Source organism: Pelodiscus sinensis, chromosome 3 (assembly GCF_052426305.1).
Source record: "Pelodiscus sinensis isolate ZL-2025 chromosome 3, ASM5242630v1, whole genome shotgun sequence".
Taxonomy (NCBI): Eukaryota; Metazoa; Chordata; order Testudines; family Trionychidae; genus Pelodiscus; species Pelodiscus sinensis.
Window position 1 is genome coordinate 16487652 of NC_143054.1, and position 19001 is coordinate 16506652.

At 45.5% G+C, this 19001-nt stretch overlaps 1 protein-coding gene across 1 annotated transcript in view; it reads right to left on the reverse strand.

The window, feature by feature from the left end:
• Nucleotides 1–11129, reverse strand: part of FKBP1B (FKBP prolyl isomerase 1B) — a 57691-nt gene extending 46562 nt beyond the window's left edge. Inside the window, exons 1-2 of the mRNA XM_075923409.2 lie at nucleotides 10898–11129; nucleotides 2628–2675 (exon numbers count right to left, since the gene is read on the reverse strand). Coding sequence (XP_075779524.1) covers nucleotides 2628–2675; nucleotides 10898–10934 — 85 coding nt within the window. The 5' untranslated portion in view covers nucleotides 10935–11129. The remainder of the gene's footprint in view (nucleotides 1–2627; nucleotides 2676–10897) is intronic.
• Between the last annotated feature and the right edge of the window lie 7872 nt (nucleotides 11130–19001).

The window sequence follows — 19001 nt, forward strand, 5'->3', positions numbered from 1 at the left end:
CTGCTCTAGATCCTATCCCCCCTCTCAGCCCTTGGCCACAGCACCAGAGGGTTAGGGGGAGAAAAAAGGCCTTTGGTGGCTGTGGGGCTAGGTTAAGTGAAAGGGCCCCTGGCAGCCGGGGTTGGTGGCTGAGGAGAGAGCAAAGGCACCTGGCAGCCTGAGGGGGGAGAAAATGCCCCTCGTGGGCAGGGGGAGGCCTGGATGGAGAGAAAAGCCCCCTGGTGGCCAGAACTGTGGTTGGTGGCTGGGGAGAGAGCAATGGCACCTGGAAGGAGGAAAACAGGGGGAGGAGAGAAAATGCCCCCAGTGGCCAGGGGGAGGCGTGGGGAGAGAGAAAAGGCCCCTGGTAGCTAGGAGGCTGGGGGAAAGAAAAGCCCCCTGGCAGCCTGGTGGAGCTGAGGGGGAGGGGGAGAGAGAAAAGACCCCTGGTGGCTGCGGGGGGGGGACGGGGGGACTAGGGAGAGAGAAAAAGCCCACGCCTGATGGAACCCACCCACCCTAAGTCCCTCCTCATCCGCCAACCCTCACTCATGCACTGCCTGCCATCCCCAGCCTCCTGCACAGCCTCCCCATCCGTAAGGCCCTGCCCTGACTCCAGCACCCCAACACCAGAGCAGGGAGCTACCCCAGGATGAAGGACCCAGGCAACGCTGGGTAAGTCGGCCAGTGTATAGATATATACAAAATGATTGGTAACACATGGCAAAAGGAAGGACATCAGTGTGCTGCCTGATGTGCATCACTAGTGCAAGTGTTTAAAAAAAAAGACAAGAGCATAATTTATTAATTCTGCTGTAAATACAGGGCCAAATCCTAAATTTGAGTGAATGTGGATAATAGCTCCACTGAAGTTAATAGCCAATGGAGCACTACTGATTTACTCCAGCAGAAGATCTATCTGATCTTAAGTGTTTTAAAAAGAAACTGATTTCCCAGTGGACATTAATTAGGTCTAAGGCCATCAGCAAAGTGCTGCTCTGAAAGATGTTTGATAAATAAATAATAATACAATGTGCACTGCTATAGCAACTTTCAAACAAAACCCTCACAGCACTTCACAAACGTTAATGAATTGAGTGAGGCTTGTAATATTCTTCCACAGTGAATAACTCTCAATATTAGATGAGTAAACAGGGTACAGAGAGATTAAGGGCTCAATTTTAAGCCTCAGATACAATGACCCTAAGAGCTGAATTTGGGCCTAAGTATTTAAGAGTTGTTTGAGGTTACAGAGCAATTCAACAGAAGTGCCAGGAACAGTGTTCCCTCTAATTTTTCCCACCACTGAGCAGAATGAATTTTCTTACGAGCACAATGTGGATGTGATGTGTGACACAGCTGTGATGTGTGACACATCGCCTTCATATTGGTGCACATAACAAAATTCACATGGTGGATGTGGGGCCAAGAGGTTCGAAATGTGGGAGAAGGCTCAAGCCTGGGGCAGAGGGAGGGGGTGCAGGAGTGTGAGGACTCTGGTTGGGGATGTGGACCTTGGGGTAGGGTGGGGGATGAGGAACTCAGGGCTGTGACAAGAGGACTGGGGTGAAAGAGCTCTGGGGATGGAGGGTTTGGGGTGCAGAAGGGGGCTCCAGACTGGGGGGGGGGTTAGGGCTGAGGAATTCAGAATACAGGAGTGGGATGTGGGTTGAGGCTGGGGATTGGGTGCAGGAGGGCATAGGCCTGGTGAGGAGGGGTTTGGTATGCAAGGCTCTGGGTTTGGAGATGGGCTTAGGACTGAGGGTTGAGGTGGTATGGGCTCTGGTCTGGGGGTATGGGCTTTGGGGTGGGGTTGGGGATGAAGGGCTTGGGGTGCAGGAAGCAGCTCTGGGATAGGGGGGCTCAGGGTGGGGCAGGAGGTTGGGTGATCCCTTATTGTTACAATATGACCTAGCAAATTCAGTTGAAACCAGGGCCTCAATGTGCTAGATGTTTACATACACACAGTAAGAGATGGTCCCTGTTTCAAACTGCATATAATCTAAGTACATAAGCACAACAGTCATTGGAGCAGGGGGATGAAACGAGGTGGGTGCCCTAGCCACTAGGTTAAGAGTTATACCCACTTTCCCTAGCTCAATGACTCTTTAATATTTACAAATAATGAAAAAAGCATCAACAGTCAACACTGAGACCCATTTAAGTCCTCAAAGTAGGATTTATGTGATAGACTGCCTTGGTATTGGTCCCTTTGTACAGGGGTGCATTCACCCCTCATATGGGAAACATGTTTTTGCCTTATATAAAGTCAAAAGCAATAAGGAATATCATTGCATATCAATTAACGACCTCAGGGTTCGAGATGATGGACTAGAGGCCCTGATCCTCCATTGTGTAATATGTGTTTTCCACTTGCCTTCAATGGCTAGTGTAAGGGAGCGGAGAATCAGGTCCATTGTGTCCTTTGTTAACCATATGCTATTAAACATTAAACATTAGCAAACACATAGGTACGGTAGTTGGAGCTGCCCGGTCAAGCGTCATGCCTTCAGGAGACTGATCAGAAAAATTTTAAAAGGTGAAGAAGGGACAGAGGAACAGGAACAAATATGATCATGAATTCTGAAATGACAAATGGTTCTGGAAGTGCAAAGCTGTCCAGACAGAACATTCAGAACATGCCTCACCTGTATAGTGCACCACACACGTCTGACCCTTCTTTGGAAATGTTCGTCCTGTTAAAAATAAAAAAGTCTTAGATTAACCATCCTATGTGGGAAACTTTAGCTTTTAGTAGAGGTGGGCTCAGGAAGCTAGACTGGGGTTCATAGAGTTTGGGCATCATTAGGCCCCAATATACAGGGTGGGGTGAAATGGTTTAGGATAAAAGGTCCCCTATTTAGATTGGGAAGACATTTTCTTATATTAATGTGATTTTTCTCCTTTCTGTCAAATCTAATATATTTTCTTAGTAGTTTTAACAACTGATTTGTCGTCCTCTGACAGCAAATTACATCCTATAATTGCAGGGGGGTGGCCTCTGGAACAACATAAAGAATTATCATTAAAGCTGTGATTCTTTCACAGAAATTACAGATTCCGTCACTTCCTCAGCATCTGCTGTGACGGATTTCAGGGCCACCCAAGCAGCTGGCCCCAGGGTCAATTGCTTCAGTGACCACAGCCACCTGCACCAGCCAATGCTAGAGCTACCCCAGGCCAGCTGCTCTGGAACCCCACAGCCGCTCACCTCAGCTGCCACTGAGCAACCTGGAGCCAGTTGTTCCAGTGGTCCCCAAAGCAGCCAGTGTTCAGGAGGCAGCTGGCTCTGGGAACCATGTGAGCAGCAGCTCATGCAGCTGGACTGGGCACTGCCCAACGAGCAGTCACGGGGGCGGCACCAGGGAGCACCTGCGCAGTGGTCCCAGTGGCCACCCTGGGGCCAGCCACACCAGGCTGCTGTTTGGGTGGCCCCAGAAAGCCGGCTGTGGGGACTACCAGAACAATGGCTGGTGTAGTTGACTCAGGGGCACGTCCATGCAGCAGTCCTGGGGTATCCTAAGGACTGCCTGAGCAGCAGCAGTTCCGGGACAGCTGGAGCAGTGACCTCAGGGGTGCCCCACAGCTATCTGGAAAGCAATCTCCAGAAGAGCAGCCAGGGGACAGTCATCCCTCAGCACTGGAGCAGGGATCCACCCAGCAGGGACCCTCTCGAGCAGTGGGGCTCCCGAAGTAGAGATTGAATCAGGTGTATTTTGGGGTAAAAATCTGGAACTGGTCATGGCCTGGGAATTTGTATTTATTGCCCATGGCCTGTCCATGGCTTTTACCAAAAATAGCTGTGACTAATCTTAGCCTTAATTATAATCAGCTTTAACTTCGCTGAACCTTCTCCTCTGTCCCAGAGGGGTAGTCATGTTAGTCTGTAATTTTAAGAACAACTTTTAAAAAACAACGGGTAGTCCTGTGGCCCTTAAGGGTACATCTACACAGCAGGACTAAAGTCAAATTAAGCTATGCAACTTCAGCTATGTCAATTGCACAGTATAAGACCAAATAACTTATTTTGGCTTTTGGCGCTGTCTAAACCGCAGGAAGTCCTAGGAAGAGCCTCTTCCTCCAACTTCCCTTACTCCTCATAAAATGAGGGTTACAGGAGTAGGAGTAAGAAGTCCTCCAGCTCAACATTATTTTGAAATAATGGCTTGCTGTGTAGATGCACACTTTGTTATTTCGGAATAACGTCAAGTTATTGTGAAATAAAGCTGCTGTATAGATGTCCCCTCCGAGACTAACAAAATATATAGTATCATGAGTTTTCATGGGCAAAACCCACTTCTTCAGATGAGATGATCTTGAGACTCAAGATAGCACTCCTGTCCTGAAGACCAGGGCTGTGTCTACACTGGCATCCCTTCCGGAAAAGGGATGCTAATGTAGCATATCGGAATAGCAAAATCCGCGGGGGATTTAAATATCCCCCGCGGCATTTGCATTAACATGGCTGCCGCTTTTTTCCGGCTTGGGGATAAGCCGGAGAAAAGTGCCAATCTAGACGGGATTCTCCGGAAAATAAACCCTTTTCCGGAGGATCTCTTATTCCTACTTGAAAGTAGGAATAAGAGATCCTCCGGAAAAGGGCTTATTTTCCGGAGAATCCCGTCTAGACTGGCACTTTTCTCCGGCTTATCCCCAAGCCGGAAAAAAGCGGCAGCCATGGTAATGCAAATGCTGCGGGGGATATTTAAATCCCCCGCGGATTTGCCTATTCCAAAGTGTCTAATCTGCATCCCTTTTCCGGAAAAGGGGTGCAGTGTAGACACAGCCCAGCAGTCAGTAGCTATGAGAAAGCAGACTCCAGGCAGACCCTAATGAAGCATCCTGATGATCCCCACAAATTCTGCCCCAATCTCAGGTGCTGACAGCTGCAAACTTTCCCCATAGCAGACACTCCAGATAAGCAGTTATATTTTCAAGAATTATGTATTTTCCAGGGTCACCTCGGTAGCTGGCCAGCCACTCCACTCAGAGATGTGCTGTTGAGTCACCAAAGTTTGCATACTTCAGTGGTATACATGCTCCAGACAGAATTGCAGCATAGGAGCAAACATTTGCAGGAACAGGAACATCAGCTGAAGAAGGATGACAGAGCACAGCAGAAAAACCTGTTTGAGTGGCTGCTTTCACCAACAGCCACAAGATTGCAGGCGCCCATACCAAGGCCTGAGTCCAGTCCACAGTACCATGAACTGCATACAATGAGTGCTTGGACAATTCCATGATTGTGCAGCCCACACACCTGGGACTTAACAGCAGCTAGACAGAGCAAATCTATAACCCTAAAATGAAACCCTTCCCCTTGCAGTCTGCCATACCTTGCAGGCCTCCACAGCCATGCACCGGTGAAAAGTGCAAGCTAAATGCACAAGAAAGGGAAAGAACATGCCAGTTAACTCGCAAAATTAGGGAATTTTTTGATGGTCCTGTTTGCACTGTTCAGTGTTTGGTGGATGCACTTGTTTTATTACTTGGTTGTGGTGTTGATTTATTACTGTTGTTTTGGTATACAGGCCTGCCTGGCAATGTTCTAATACTGCTATTTGTATCTTACAAATAAGGGCTTGTATTTTATTAGGAAAGTTTATAGCGCTTATCCATCACATCTTCTAATGTGTATTTTGAATAATAAAGATAAACACAGGGTAGGGCAAAAGTTGTAGCCAAACATAGTTTCTCCATATCGTTATGTACAGCAATGAATAGTAAATGCACGCTCTCTCACCACACATTACATTAACAGTCACATCATCCAAGATAAATGTTCATGATCATCAATACTACTCCTGTTTACTGTGTACAGTTACAGTGCACCCCCATTTCTTTTCCCTGATGTGACAGTACCTCATTTACTGTAAACATTGCTGTACAAAAACAATCATAAATGTCCTGTTCTCCCTCTTCCATTGGTCCAGCCAAGTCTTTATGCGGGAGCACAGAGCATCTATGGATTTCAGTGACCTTGTTCCAGGTGTGAGATCAGGCACTTTCTGGTGATGTGTACCAGTTCAGCAGTACATTCCAGTCAGCAGGGGCAAATGGCTCCCCTTTGGCTTCACAAAGACTGTGAAGAGCCTAGCAAGGCACAATGATGAAGACCAGTGCAGCCCATGAGCATATTTTTTTCTACCAGTATGATTAAAGTGACACGCATGTAAAGAAAGGGCATGTGAAGTAAGGTGCGTGTGGATTGCACACAACATTGACTATAAGAGCCGTGTGTTCCCTCTACATCCAATCAAAGCGCTGCTATGATTCAATTGTCACACGCTGCAAAATCTAGGTATGCAAGTGCAGTTAGCAAAACTACCCTATCCCGGGAAACCATCTTGGTTACGACAGCCTTGTGTGGCTGAGATGGAGGGCCACTCATGCAATCCACTCACTAGCCTAGGTTGCCCATTGCTGATGTAGACACTGGAATTTTTAGACAAGGCCAGCAGGATTTCAATTAGCCAAATATACATTCAACCACCATTGTTTGTATATCTGCTGAGAGCGTTATGAAACTTACTTTTGACAGGCCCTCAAGTCAGTATCTGGTTTCACAGATCAGGGTGAAGATGGGGTACGCAGATTTTCCCCAGAATAGCAACAGTAATTCCATTTATGACAATACCATTTGGTGGGAATTGTGTCACAGCCTGTCCATGAAGGTAGAATACCAACCAGTGGAAAACCCTTTGCATCACATGGGAAGATTGATGCATTAAAGCCAGCATGCTCACTGAAACCTTGTCACCTGCATTGAAGGAATGATCCTTATACACCAGTTCTGCTGGGCTGGATATTGTATGTGCATGCCACATTCTCGCCTCCCAAAACAAGCCCTCTATTCTCACCTGATGTATAATCAGAAATCCTGCATTGGTCAGAGGAAATCCTACAAAGACATACTAAAAGCATATTTAAAAAAAAACTGACGCGGATGGAGGAAGGAAGGAAGGAAGGAAAATGAAAGAACTTTCTCCCAGCAGGCAACTGACTCACCAGGAAATGGTGCGGGATTCCACAAGGGTCAGTTTTGGGACCAGTTCAGTTCAATATCTTCATCAACCATTTAGATGACGGCATAGAGAGTACACTTATAAAGTCTGCAGATAATACCAAGCTGGAAGCAGTTGCAAGTACTTTGGACGATAGGATTATAATTCAAAATGATCTGGACAAATTGGAGAAATGGTCTGAGGTAAATAGGATAACGTTTAATAAGGACAAATGCAAAGTATTCCACATAGGAAAGAACAATCAGTTTCATATGCACAAAATGGGAAATGATTGTCTAGGAAGAAGTACTGCAGAAAGAGATATGGGGGCATAGTGAGACTCAAGCTAAATATGAATCAACAGCGTGTCAACTATTGCAAAAAAGCAAACATCATTCTGGGATGCATTAACAGAAGTGTTGTGAGCAAGACAAGTCATTCTTCCCCTCTGCTCTGTGGGCATGTCTACACAGCACGCATAAAGCCGAAATAAGATTCGTCAACTGTGTAGCTTAAGTCGAAATAGCTAATTTCAGTTTTTGGCACTGTCTACACAGCAGGAAGTCCAGGAAAGAGTACTCTTCCTCTGCCTTCCCTTATTCCTCGTAAAATTAGGGTTACAGGAGTCGGAGTAAGAAGTCCTCCAGCTCGACATTATGTCAAAAATAATAGCTTGCTGTGTGGATGCGGACTATGATGTTATTCCAAAATAACACTGCTGTGTAGACACAGCCTATGCTGATTAGGCCTTAACTGGAGTATTGTGTCCAGTTTTGGGTACCACATTTCTGGAAAGATGTGGAGAAACTGGAGAGGGTCCAGAGAAGTGCAACAAAAATTATTAAAGGTCTAGAAAACATGATGTATAATGGAAGACTGAAATAAATGGGTTTCTTCAGTCTGGAAAAGAGAAGACTGAGAGGAAACATGATAGCAGCTTTCAAGAATCTACAAGGATGTTGTAAGGAGGAGGGAGAAAAATTATTCTCCTGAATCACTGATCATAGGACATGAAGCAATGGGCTTAAATTGCAGCAAGTGAGGTTTAGGTTGAACATTAGGAAAAGCTTCCTAACTGTCAGGGTGGTTAAACACTGGAATAAGCTGCTTAAGGAGGTAGTGGAATCTCCATCTCTGGAGATATTTAAGAGCACGTTAGATAGACATCTATCAAGGATGGTCACTAATCTAGACAGTGCTTGGTCCTGCCATGAGGACAAGGGACTGGATTCGAGGACTTCGCAAGGTCCCTTCTAGTTCTATGATTCAAAGTTGCATGACAATGTGATCCTATCAGTCTGTGCTTGTGGTCCTGCTCCAGAATTACTGGTCTATGCAGAGGGCACGAGCAGAAATACTAAAAGTCATGAGGTGCATCAGCTAGTTTGAGTTTTCCATGTCTATATCATCCTCCTCTTCCATCATTAGCTCTGTCAGGTGACTTCAGTGGATCAGAAAATGCCACCAAAATGTCCCCCGGCATCTCATGAAAGCTCTCCCCAGTTCCTGAAACAGGAGCAAAAGCAAGCAAGAGAAGTTCTTCCAATGATGACTCCATGTTCCTGGTTCCGATTGTTGGGAGCATGTAGACCAAACAGATGGATCAGCAGAATGAGTTGGTGGGCTGCAACAACTTCCTGTGATAAGTCGGATGGACAGTCAAGTTTTCCCATGATGTGCCACAGACAGCCAGAGAGTGGACACATTTGAGGAGTGTGCTAGGTAGCCTGGGATATGATTGGTTCCACTTGGAGGTTTAGGTTGTCTTGGTGGTACTGGAGCCCTGGTGTGGGGCCCAGGGTCAAAAATTTTTAAGTTAAAAGTCACGGATGAGTGTGGATGCTCAAACCCTGAGCTTTCAAAGCCAGGGTCTGTGAATTCAAATCCAACTACTCCTGGGCTTATGCTGATGCTGCAGTGTAAAAATACTCTGTGTGTCTGTAGAAAGCCTAGCACTGTGGGGCCCTGAGCTCAGTAAGCACTACTTTCACATCCCTACCGCCAAATATGATGCAAATACAATCCACATCATTCAATGTGGAAAGAGATAAAAAAGAGTATGATACAAGTCATCAGTGGCTCATATTCCACCCTGGCATAAATTGGTGTAATACCACCAAATCCATGGAGACACATTATCTTATACCAAGGCTGAATTAGGCCCAATGATGTTAAGACCTTCAACTAGTCACTATAACAAATCAACTTCTGAGTGGATTTGATGGCAATAGAACTTACTGGTTTTGGTTTTAATTACACTATTTAAATCTTTTGGATTGGATTAAGCTTTGCAACCAGGCCAAATCACATTTATAACTTTATTTTAAAGAGCATCTTTCTTATGCACCATATCCCAATACATTCTAGAGATAATTAAGAAAATGAGAAGGCTAAATTCTGCCCTCACTAACACTTACGATAGAATAACAGTGGAGTTACTCTGAATTTACAGCACTACAAGTGAGAGCAGAATCTGACCCACAGAGCTAAACAACAGTAGAGGGAGAAGACAGTTAAGAGACTTAGGCAAGGGGTGGGAAATGATGTTGGTCCAACAGAGTTAAGCCAAGGATGAATTTGGGCCATAACATAGATACGTATGGCTCTATATTAGTAATGATCAAAGATCCCAGAAATCTGTTTGCCACAGAACAATGTGAGAAAATGCAACATTTGTGTTTCTACAGAGAATATATAGTTTTTACATTTTGTGAAAAAAAATAAAAACATGTCTAGTGGAACCCCAGGGGAAACTCAAGCTCAGCATTTTATTTTAATCACAGAGAAAAAAAAATCACAAGGATTGTAATGGGGTTTTTTTTAAATCAGGAACTTCTGGGAGTTTTATCACAGAAAACTATGATCCCTGGTAATGACATCTGTCTTCAAGAGTTAGGGGAAGATGCTCTAACACCAAAGCAGAGTAGCTATTATTTTGATTTGAAAAAACCAAGCCCATAAAAATCAAAGATTAATACACTCACTAATCTGGAGCCATTACAAGTGTTACAGGTGCAATAACAACATTTAAAATGGGGGAGAAAATAGCTGATCCGGTCAAAATGCTGCTTCCGTGTGAAATGATTCTTGACATAAATGGCCTACTGTTCATGAAACGATTTGGCAATACATCTGTGAAACTTTGTTACCGTGCGTGTTAAATGCCAGCTTTTGCCACAGCCACACACACTAATCAGCAATCATTTATTATGTTGATTTCCACCCTCTCTCTACAGAAATTAACTGTCTTGCTGCTACTGCTCCAATAATGTCTGGTCCAGAATGCGCTTCGGAAGTGAACTTGCTTTAGCTGCTGAGTGCTAAGGCTCACATTTTAAGGGGGTGTGCCCTGGACTATCATTTGCTCTCATTACCAAATTACTTCCCTGCACTTGGATTTATGCAGCTGTCAGCAAATGCCATTTAAATGTCCCAAACCATTCGCTACCTCTGCTGCTGCCACCAAAGGAGCAGCAGACACTGCAGCCTATGAATCCCAGAGAACCTGGTCCCCTTTCCTCGTGTGCTTCTGATCCAGGAGACTTTCCCCACCAGACCCTCAGGCTTCCCCCCCCCCCATCCTAGGAATGTCACCCCCACACACACCCTTCTTTCCCTGCAGTCTTTGATTTCTTCTTCAGCTGCTGGACCCTAGGTTCCCCTTCATCTGGTCTCTGATTATCTTTGGAGTCCAGAGCTCCTGGGGCTGCAGGACCCCAGACTCCTTCCTCTTCTGGTGCCCAGAAAAACCGGACTCCCTCCTCTCACATTTCTCTCAGGCGGCGGCACCCGCGCTCCCCTTGACTCCCCTCCCCGCCCCCCGACGCCCTGGGTCTGCATTGTCTCCGGCTCGCGCCGCGTGCCGCGGCGAGCACCCCGGTCAGCACCCCTCACGAGAGCGAGCAGGTCCCTACCGTCTCCAGGGGAGATGGTCTCAATTTCCACTCCCATTATTGCACGGCTGGTCTGCGGCAGAGACCGAGCAATTCTCGCGGCTGCTTGGGCCACCCTCTGTGCTCAGCTGGGCACTACCCCACGCCACGGACCCTCTGCTGCATGCATTCCCCTGCCGAGCTGACTGACAAGGAGCACCGCAGCTGCCCGTCACACGCTGCCAGCCAATGCAAAAGCTGGGACGGGGGGGAGCTCCCTACTCTGTCACCCAATCCCCCTTCTCTGCTGCACAGGAAAGGCCGGTCCCTCCCAGGGCTGGGAGTTGGGGGAGGAGGGGCAGGCCTCTCAGGCTGTAGTTCGCTGGGATTTGCTGCTGCTGCTGCATGAAACATTTAAGGATTTGGCACTTCAGTGCTATTCCCTCCCAGCAAGGGCTTGCTGCTTCCTCACACCGCATATGCTCCTTCAATAGCTTTGCAGAAATTGCATCCCTATGTGCTGGGGAGTAAGCTATGCGGGCTGTCCAGAAGGATGCATTGCTTCCTTCAAGGCAGCTGATACCAGCTCAGTAGTCCCCAGTCCAGTGGTACCAGACCCAGTTTTGGTGTGTGGTGCAACAAGCGCCAGCTCTCTTCCTGCTAATGAGCGTCTGTGTCACCATTGTGTCCCCACTGCCCACTGCTTCTAATTCACTTCTGTGTCCTCTCACGGGCGGTGGAGTTTGAGCTGCTCCCAACTCCATCAGTTATGCTTGTGAGATGTGCCACATGTGCCCAGGGGCTTCTGGAGACAGGGGGAGCGACAGGGAGAGCAAGGCCTGGAATCCTTACTGCACAAAGGCTAGATTGGAATGATGCTTCCCACATCTCTAGGCTGCATGCCGTAGAAGTGTTTACACTTCCTTGTTGGGGGTGGGGGGGGGGAATATGCACTACAATATCTATTTATTAATTAATTAAAGAAAAGCTGCTTTTAATGGTTAATTGTTCCCATCATGTTGGATTAAAAGTTGTAATACAGTGTAAGACACACATATTTCAGATACTTGTGTCTCAAAACGTCTTTCCTCCTACGAGAATCTGTATGAATCTATTTCCATCAACTCTTAGGCTATGTCTACACTGCGAGGTTTTTGTGCAAAAATGGCTGGTTTTGCACAAAAACCTGCAGAGTGTCCACACCTCAAATGCATTTTTGCTCAAGTAAATCAGCAGTAAAATGGCAGAACAGAGGACTTTTGCCGGTGTAGGTAAACCTCCTTCTACAAGGCATAACTCCCTTTTGTGCTATGGCTATTGCGCAAAATAACTTGCGCAAGAAACCCCTATGGGAAAAAGCACAGGTGCGCTGATGGCCATTCTCTGAGTGGCCATCAGAGCTTTCTTGCACAAGAGTGTCCATGGAGCATCCATCACTTTTGTGATGAGCTTTGAGGTGTGGACGTGCTCTTGCGCAAGAAGTCTGCTGTGCAGACATAGCCTTAGGGAATAATTTTGCTGACAATTCTCTTTGGTTGTGGGAAATGGTCTGATCTTTTTTGTTTTTTAATAGGAAGAAGTGTGTCCCTCTGCGTCCAGTCTGTACAGGTCTGACATTTGACATCTGTCTTTGTAGTTTATCTTAATCAGTATATTTTTATTATACTTAAACAGTCCCCAAGAGTCAAAACAGTCCCCAAGGGTCAATAATATTTCCATAGGGGTTCTGATGTTGCCTATCGGTATTACAAGGAGCCTTCGCTATTTGAGGATTCAGTATTCATGGTTTCTGTAGCCCGGTGGGGTACGCCCCGGAGAATGAGGGGTGTCCCCCTCAGGGTCAGTGGGTGGCTACTCCAACCCACTACCCACAGTTCCAGTCTGAGCCCCAGTTCTAAGCGGAGCTACTGCACTTGCAGTTTATGGGCAGGGCAAGGCAGAGCAAGGCAGGGCAAGGCAGGGCTGCAGCAATCTAGTAGTCTGTAGCCCGGTCCTGGTCCAGGGCGACACTGCTATAGCCAAGCAGTCTCTGGCCCTGGTGCAGGGCGGGGCTACAGTCATTAAACAGTTAGGAAGCCAGCCCAAACACAGGGGAGGCTAGCACAGTTAAACAGGCAACAATTAAATGGCTAGAGGCCCAGCCCTTGGGCAGGGCAAGGGCTTCACACAAAGCAATCCCACCAGTTCACAACCAGTAGGTGCTGGCCTGTTATGTCGGGATCAGCGGGGGTCCACGCCGCAGCCTGCTGACCTTCAGCCAGACCACGGTTGGCTATCCCTGGGCCGGCTCTGTTTGTCCCCTCCCCCATATGGTATCTTTAGTTGGGGCAGGTCTTCAGGACAGCACGGGTTGGAGTCCTCCAGCCAGATACGCAGGCCCTCCAGGTAATCCTCCAGGAGGGCGCCCGGTGGCCCTGGCCAGCCATATGCTTTCCCCAGGTCCGGTTCCTTGCTGGGTTGGGTTGAGCTAAGCAGGCTTCTGGCTCCCCAGCTGTCTGGGATGAGCAGGCCTCTGGCTTCCTTGCTGGCTGGAGAGAGAAGGCTTCTGACTCCCTCGCTGGCAGGTCCCCAACTGGCCTTGCGGGAAGGCCTTTTATATCCCTGGCCCCAACCTCGGCTTCCTCCCAGGTGAGTCATCCAAGTGAGCCCACCATGGCTCAGGGAGGGGCGTTTTCTCCCTTCGGGTCAGTGGGTGGCCACTCCAACCCACTACAGTTTCGCATATCCATTGTGCACTGCGCCGCACCAGCCCAAGTACATGATGCAGTGTGATGATGCTTTTTCAGTGTGCTCTACTAAAAAAAATTATGTGCACTAACTTACAGCAGTATTTCAGTATTAATAGTATGATCCCTCTGTGGAACGGAGCCTGAAAGTTAAAAGGGAAAATGAATGATATCCACATTTCCCAAAGTCACAGTCCTATGCAGCAAAATATAGTCAGAATGTATCTATACTGAGATTTATCTGAAAAATCTCTTACTATTGCTGTATCAGTGGGATGATGGCTCTATCAATGGCTCTATCGATGACAGCAGAAGTATGAGAATAGATTGGCCATTTTTAATATCATTTGCCATGCATGGAGCAAGTCTAAATGGAATAATGGCAAAAATACAGGCATCCAGGCTACATGATTACTCCCACTATTGCTAACACCAGAGAGAAAATACCCATACAGTGGTGGAAGATTTCCCTAAAACTGTACACAGAATCTCAGGTTTGGTCATCACTTGCTACAGAAACCAAAGCATATTTTAAACACCCTTCTCTTCTATTCACTACACTGGGAAAATGACTGGTTGAAAATGGATCCTGGATTCCTCAGACAGTTCTCAGCCAGTATTGAATATGGTTTAACTGCTAGAACAGACAGAGACAAAACATCTTCTTCATTCCTGATGGAACTTGCCATCTTCCTCAATTTCTATAATGGGTTTTGTCCTATCTGCACTATCAGCCAAACTGTTTTCAACACCTACTTGGTCATGTCCCAGTGTCTGACACGCCTTGCCAACAATTAGGTGTGCAGAAGGGGGACAAGCAGGAGTGTGGATCCTCTAATAATCAGTGGGAGCACAGAACTTTTCTGGCCCCAGGGCCATGGTGGGGAGAGCAAGATCATATGGCCCCATAGCCAAAGTGGGACCTGATAGCTCCTCCAGCCCTGGGATTGCCAAGGGGCCACAAAATGTGCCCTCCAAAAGCAGTAAAATTTAAATTTGTGCATGCACCCTGCTAACAGTAAATAATTTTCCAAATGTAAATGGTTACAGTGAAGACAAGGTTGTCTAAGTGATGTTTAGAAAGTTCAGTAACTGTTTGTCATCAAAACGGTATAATTATTCTGCTAGAAATGTCATTAACCTCTTCTCTCTTTTACAAGTCACAATGGATTTTCAAATGAGAGTGATCTAACTGAGCGTGAAAACTGTAACAAAGAACACTTAGCAATGCAAAATGCCTCTAATTATTTGATAATGTGGTGTGTTCAATGACTTCACAGTAAGTAAATTTCCATTCTTACTCAAAGCCAACAAAAAGTTAGAATTTTTTTTTTATTAATAACAACCTAAGTGAGAGTCAATCACTAAAATCAGGAATAATTTGGCCAATGAATGATGAGTCAGAGAAGGAGAAGATCCATTAGATCATTCAAACCTCTTTCTTTGCCAAAACAGGATTCTTCCCAAAATATGTTTCCTAGTAGCCCTCTGCCCAGTCCAATTTTAACTGTTCCAAGCAGTAGAATCCCACCATATGCCTTAAGAGACTATTCCACGTCTGAATACAGATCACCCTCAGCAAATGTTCCTTCCTGTGATGGGTGGAGAAGTTTTATTGTCAAAGGAAAGTATGGAGTACTCATTGGACAATTTGCTTGGTGTTTCCAAGAGGGAGGGCTGGGGAATGATATATGGTGAGGGAGGAAATGAATGGGGGTCTGTTAGGCTATGTCTAGACTACAATGATCTATCAGAAAAAGGTACACACAGTTTTTCAGAAGAGGCTTTTTTGAAATATGACCCATCTACACTCCTCTTTTGGAAAAGCTCTTCTTCCTCGTGGAAGGAGGAAGACAGGGCCTCCAAAAAAGCACATCTGCTCTTCCAAAAAAAAAAAAAGAGCAGATGCGTTCCCTGTATGCAGCAGAGTAGTCTAGACATAGCTTTAGTTGGGAGAGTGATTGGATAGGGCAATCCCTGGTTGGGAAGAAGTTAGTAAAGGGGGAACCATGCTTTGTAGACATAGCCAGAGAGTCTGAGCCCAGGTTCACTGCTGGGTGTGGGAAAAGAAGTACCTTCTCTATGGCTTAGTCCCCTTCTCCCCAGTCCTGTGGAGATCCCTTCAGGTACTCCATGATGTTCTGCCTCTACAGGTTGGCTATGGAGAGTGTAGGTGGACTGGCAGGTTCTTGCACAGTTGTGGAATTGTCCTACTATAACTTGTGCAGAATTTCCCTCCATACACAGAACCGCACCCAATAGGAATGGCCCAGGGAGCTGCTGACAGCCTGTTTCCTGCCAGAGCCATACTGTCTTTGTGTAGCAAAGAGCAAGAGGTGTGACGGAAAAACCTCTGTGCTGACATTCTTTATTGCTGGTGGCTTTCCTGAGATTGCAGGGAAGTAAAGGTTGGGAAATGGGTTGAAGCCACTACTCTAAAAAATTTCCAGGAAGAAACATATTGCATCTCCTATCTGAGAAAAAAGCTGGAAGGGAACTGAGTTTTAACTTGGAGTATATGCTCCTTCAGATAGATATAACCTAGACAGGGAAACCCCACAGTTATGTAACATTTGAAAGTAAGAGAAAACAAAAGAAACACTTTCATTTTTTAAAATGGCAATAAGTTTCACTCTAATTTGCTCTCCACACACAAAATCTTCCTGTCAGCAAGGTGGGTGAGGTCTAGTCAAGAGAGCAATAATTGCAAAGAGAAATAACCCTTAAAGGGATATGATGTACATATTGTTACCAGTAGATCTGCTCTGACAGGTTACTTATTATGTATCTTTATTAATTGTGCATCACTTTCACACTCTGTTTCAGTGAGATTATGACAGCCAGGCTATTTTTAAAGATAGACACTTTCTGAAAGGCATAGAAATGCAAGCATTAAAGAAAGCTACTCAAGATTCTTAACTTTATTTCAATAAATGACACATCAACTACAATTATTTAAAATGAAGTGGGTTGCTTTCAAAAGTAGTATATTTGGAAATTAAAAATATCACATTGTATTAGCCATTTTATACATTTAGGTTAACATTGGAGAATCTGTTATTGTTAAGCTTATATTCCAGATGGGACTGGTTCCTGCTCCTGTTGAAGTCAATGGGAGATTTATTCTTCATTTAATAAGTTTGGAGCAGGATTTGGCCAACAAAGATTTATTGCTTTATTCTCTGTTTCACCATGAGTAAATAAAGAAATGAAGTCTAATCCTATGAGATACTGTCATTGAATGGGTAAGGTACTCGGTATTTCATAAGGGTGGGTTTACAGTGCACAGCATTGTATGAGATAATAAACCTGCTGAGTTAGTGGAATTCAAAACATGTTCTAAATAAGGGGTTATGTTCTGATCTCAGTTACACCAATGTAAATGAGAAGTTACAATGGTATTAATGAGACCAGAATCTGGCTCGATATTCATGCAAGAGCTGGACAGTCGTCTTCACATTTTGTATTACACTAGAGTGGCCTTAACTTAGCAACTGCTTATTAAGGTTGCTGCTGCAAGAATGCAGAATTTAAAGAAAATCTATGGTGCTACCATGACCATTCCAAATTACAAGTCTATGTTGTATGTGTCCTGTAGAGATCAATGCATGCCATATTCACATAAAAAAAAATTAAACACTTGTTCTAGTTATAGAAATGTACACAGAATAAATTAGGAGAAATTGTCTCTTTACTTCTGCTTTTTATTTTCCTTGCTGAAAAAGGAAACTAGGATGGGTTGCACTGCACTGTGTCATACTTTCAGTTATACACTGCATGAATATAGAACTTGGCATAAACTAAGAAATGCATTTGCTTTAAACTCTGTTGCCTTTTCAATTATTTGTCCTTTATCATTTTCAATTCTACTGTATGCACACAGCTGTTCAGGCACCTTCTAGAGCAGGGGTGGGCAATAATTTGTGAAGGGGGGGGATGCTTCAAAAATGTTGAAGCAGTTGCAGCTGCCCTGGAATGGGCGGGGCTTTGGGTGCAAGGGGCGGGGCCTTTAAATAGCAGGAGTTGAAAGGGCTTGAACCTCCCCTGCGGCTCCCAGGCATCACTTTAGCGGGGGCAGGAGCTGTGAGCCCTTTTAATTCCTGCTATTTAAAGAGCTTGCTGCTCCCAGCCCCTTGCTGCTAGCACGTTGCCTGGTAGCTGCGGACATGAGAGCCATTTCGACTGCTACTATGTAAAGGGCTCACTCCTTCCCTGCGACTGTTGCCTGACAACTGCGGGGAAGGCGTGAGCCCTTTAAATAGATGCAGTTGAAAGAGCTAGCATGACCCGGCTCCCAGGCAACACGCTAGAGGCATGGGAGCTGTGAACCCTTTCAACTGCTTCTATTTCCTGGCAGCCGCGGGGAAGGCAAGAGCCCTTGAAATAGAAGCAGTTGAAAGTGCTGGAGCATCCCGGCTCCCAGGAAGCGTGTTAGGGGCTGGGCCAGGAACTGCTGCACTGGCTGGATGAAAGAGCTACACAGGCCGGATCCGGCCTGCTGACAGGCTTTTGCCTATCCCTGCTCTAGTGTCCAATTTAACCTCTGAAAACCCATGCAAACCTCATGCAGTCAAAGATACTGCACATTAAATGGGTATTACCTTAGGCACAGACACTTTTTTACCCATATTACTCCTTCCCACAGAAACACTTGTGGGAGGGTCACTGCAAAAGGATTTTGTATTAGTTCAGTGTAGAGATGTGACTTTAATAAATTCAACTTGATCTTTCAGAGTAGACAAGGCCCAAATAGACCAGGTGTCCTTGCTTCTAGTTTATGTTGGTTATATTTTGCCTCCCTGTCTTGTACATTACATATAACCATTGAATAGGATTTCTCTCTCCTACTTCCCCTGCTATAGCCCCTCAGGAATCTTTGAAATTGGACTGGAATCTGAGATTGGAATCTGGCCCTTACTCTTTCCTTCAAAGTCTGTAAAGAAATATCAGGCAATTATTTCATACTGTAGCTTACTGCCAAGGCTTAACAGTGTAGAATCTGTTTCCTCCATTCATTGAAGGAGATCTTCGTTCACAGAAGGTCAAGGTATTAGAGTGTTATTTTTAAATATACACCCAGCATCTAAGAGTTAAAAATAGGCTCCTGAGAAAATGTGAGTGAAGCATACAGTAATTAGCTAAACCTTCTTAGACATCACATGACGAGTATAACTCCTCCCAGGAAAAAGCATAGTAAAAGCAGCTTTTCACATGGATTTATACTTAGAAGAGCAGCTGGAGAATCACAGTGTGAAGAAGTTGGCATTTCAAGCTCCTTGCTCATTAGGGAAAAAATCAGCTTGATTCACCTACAGAGAAACAAGTCAATTACGAGGGACTCATTTTCCTTATCAAGATGCTCAAATGAATCCTGTGGATTTTTTATTTTGGCACTATCATCTCTAGGCAGGAAGTTTAAA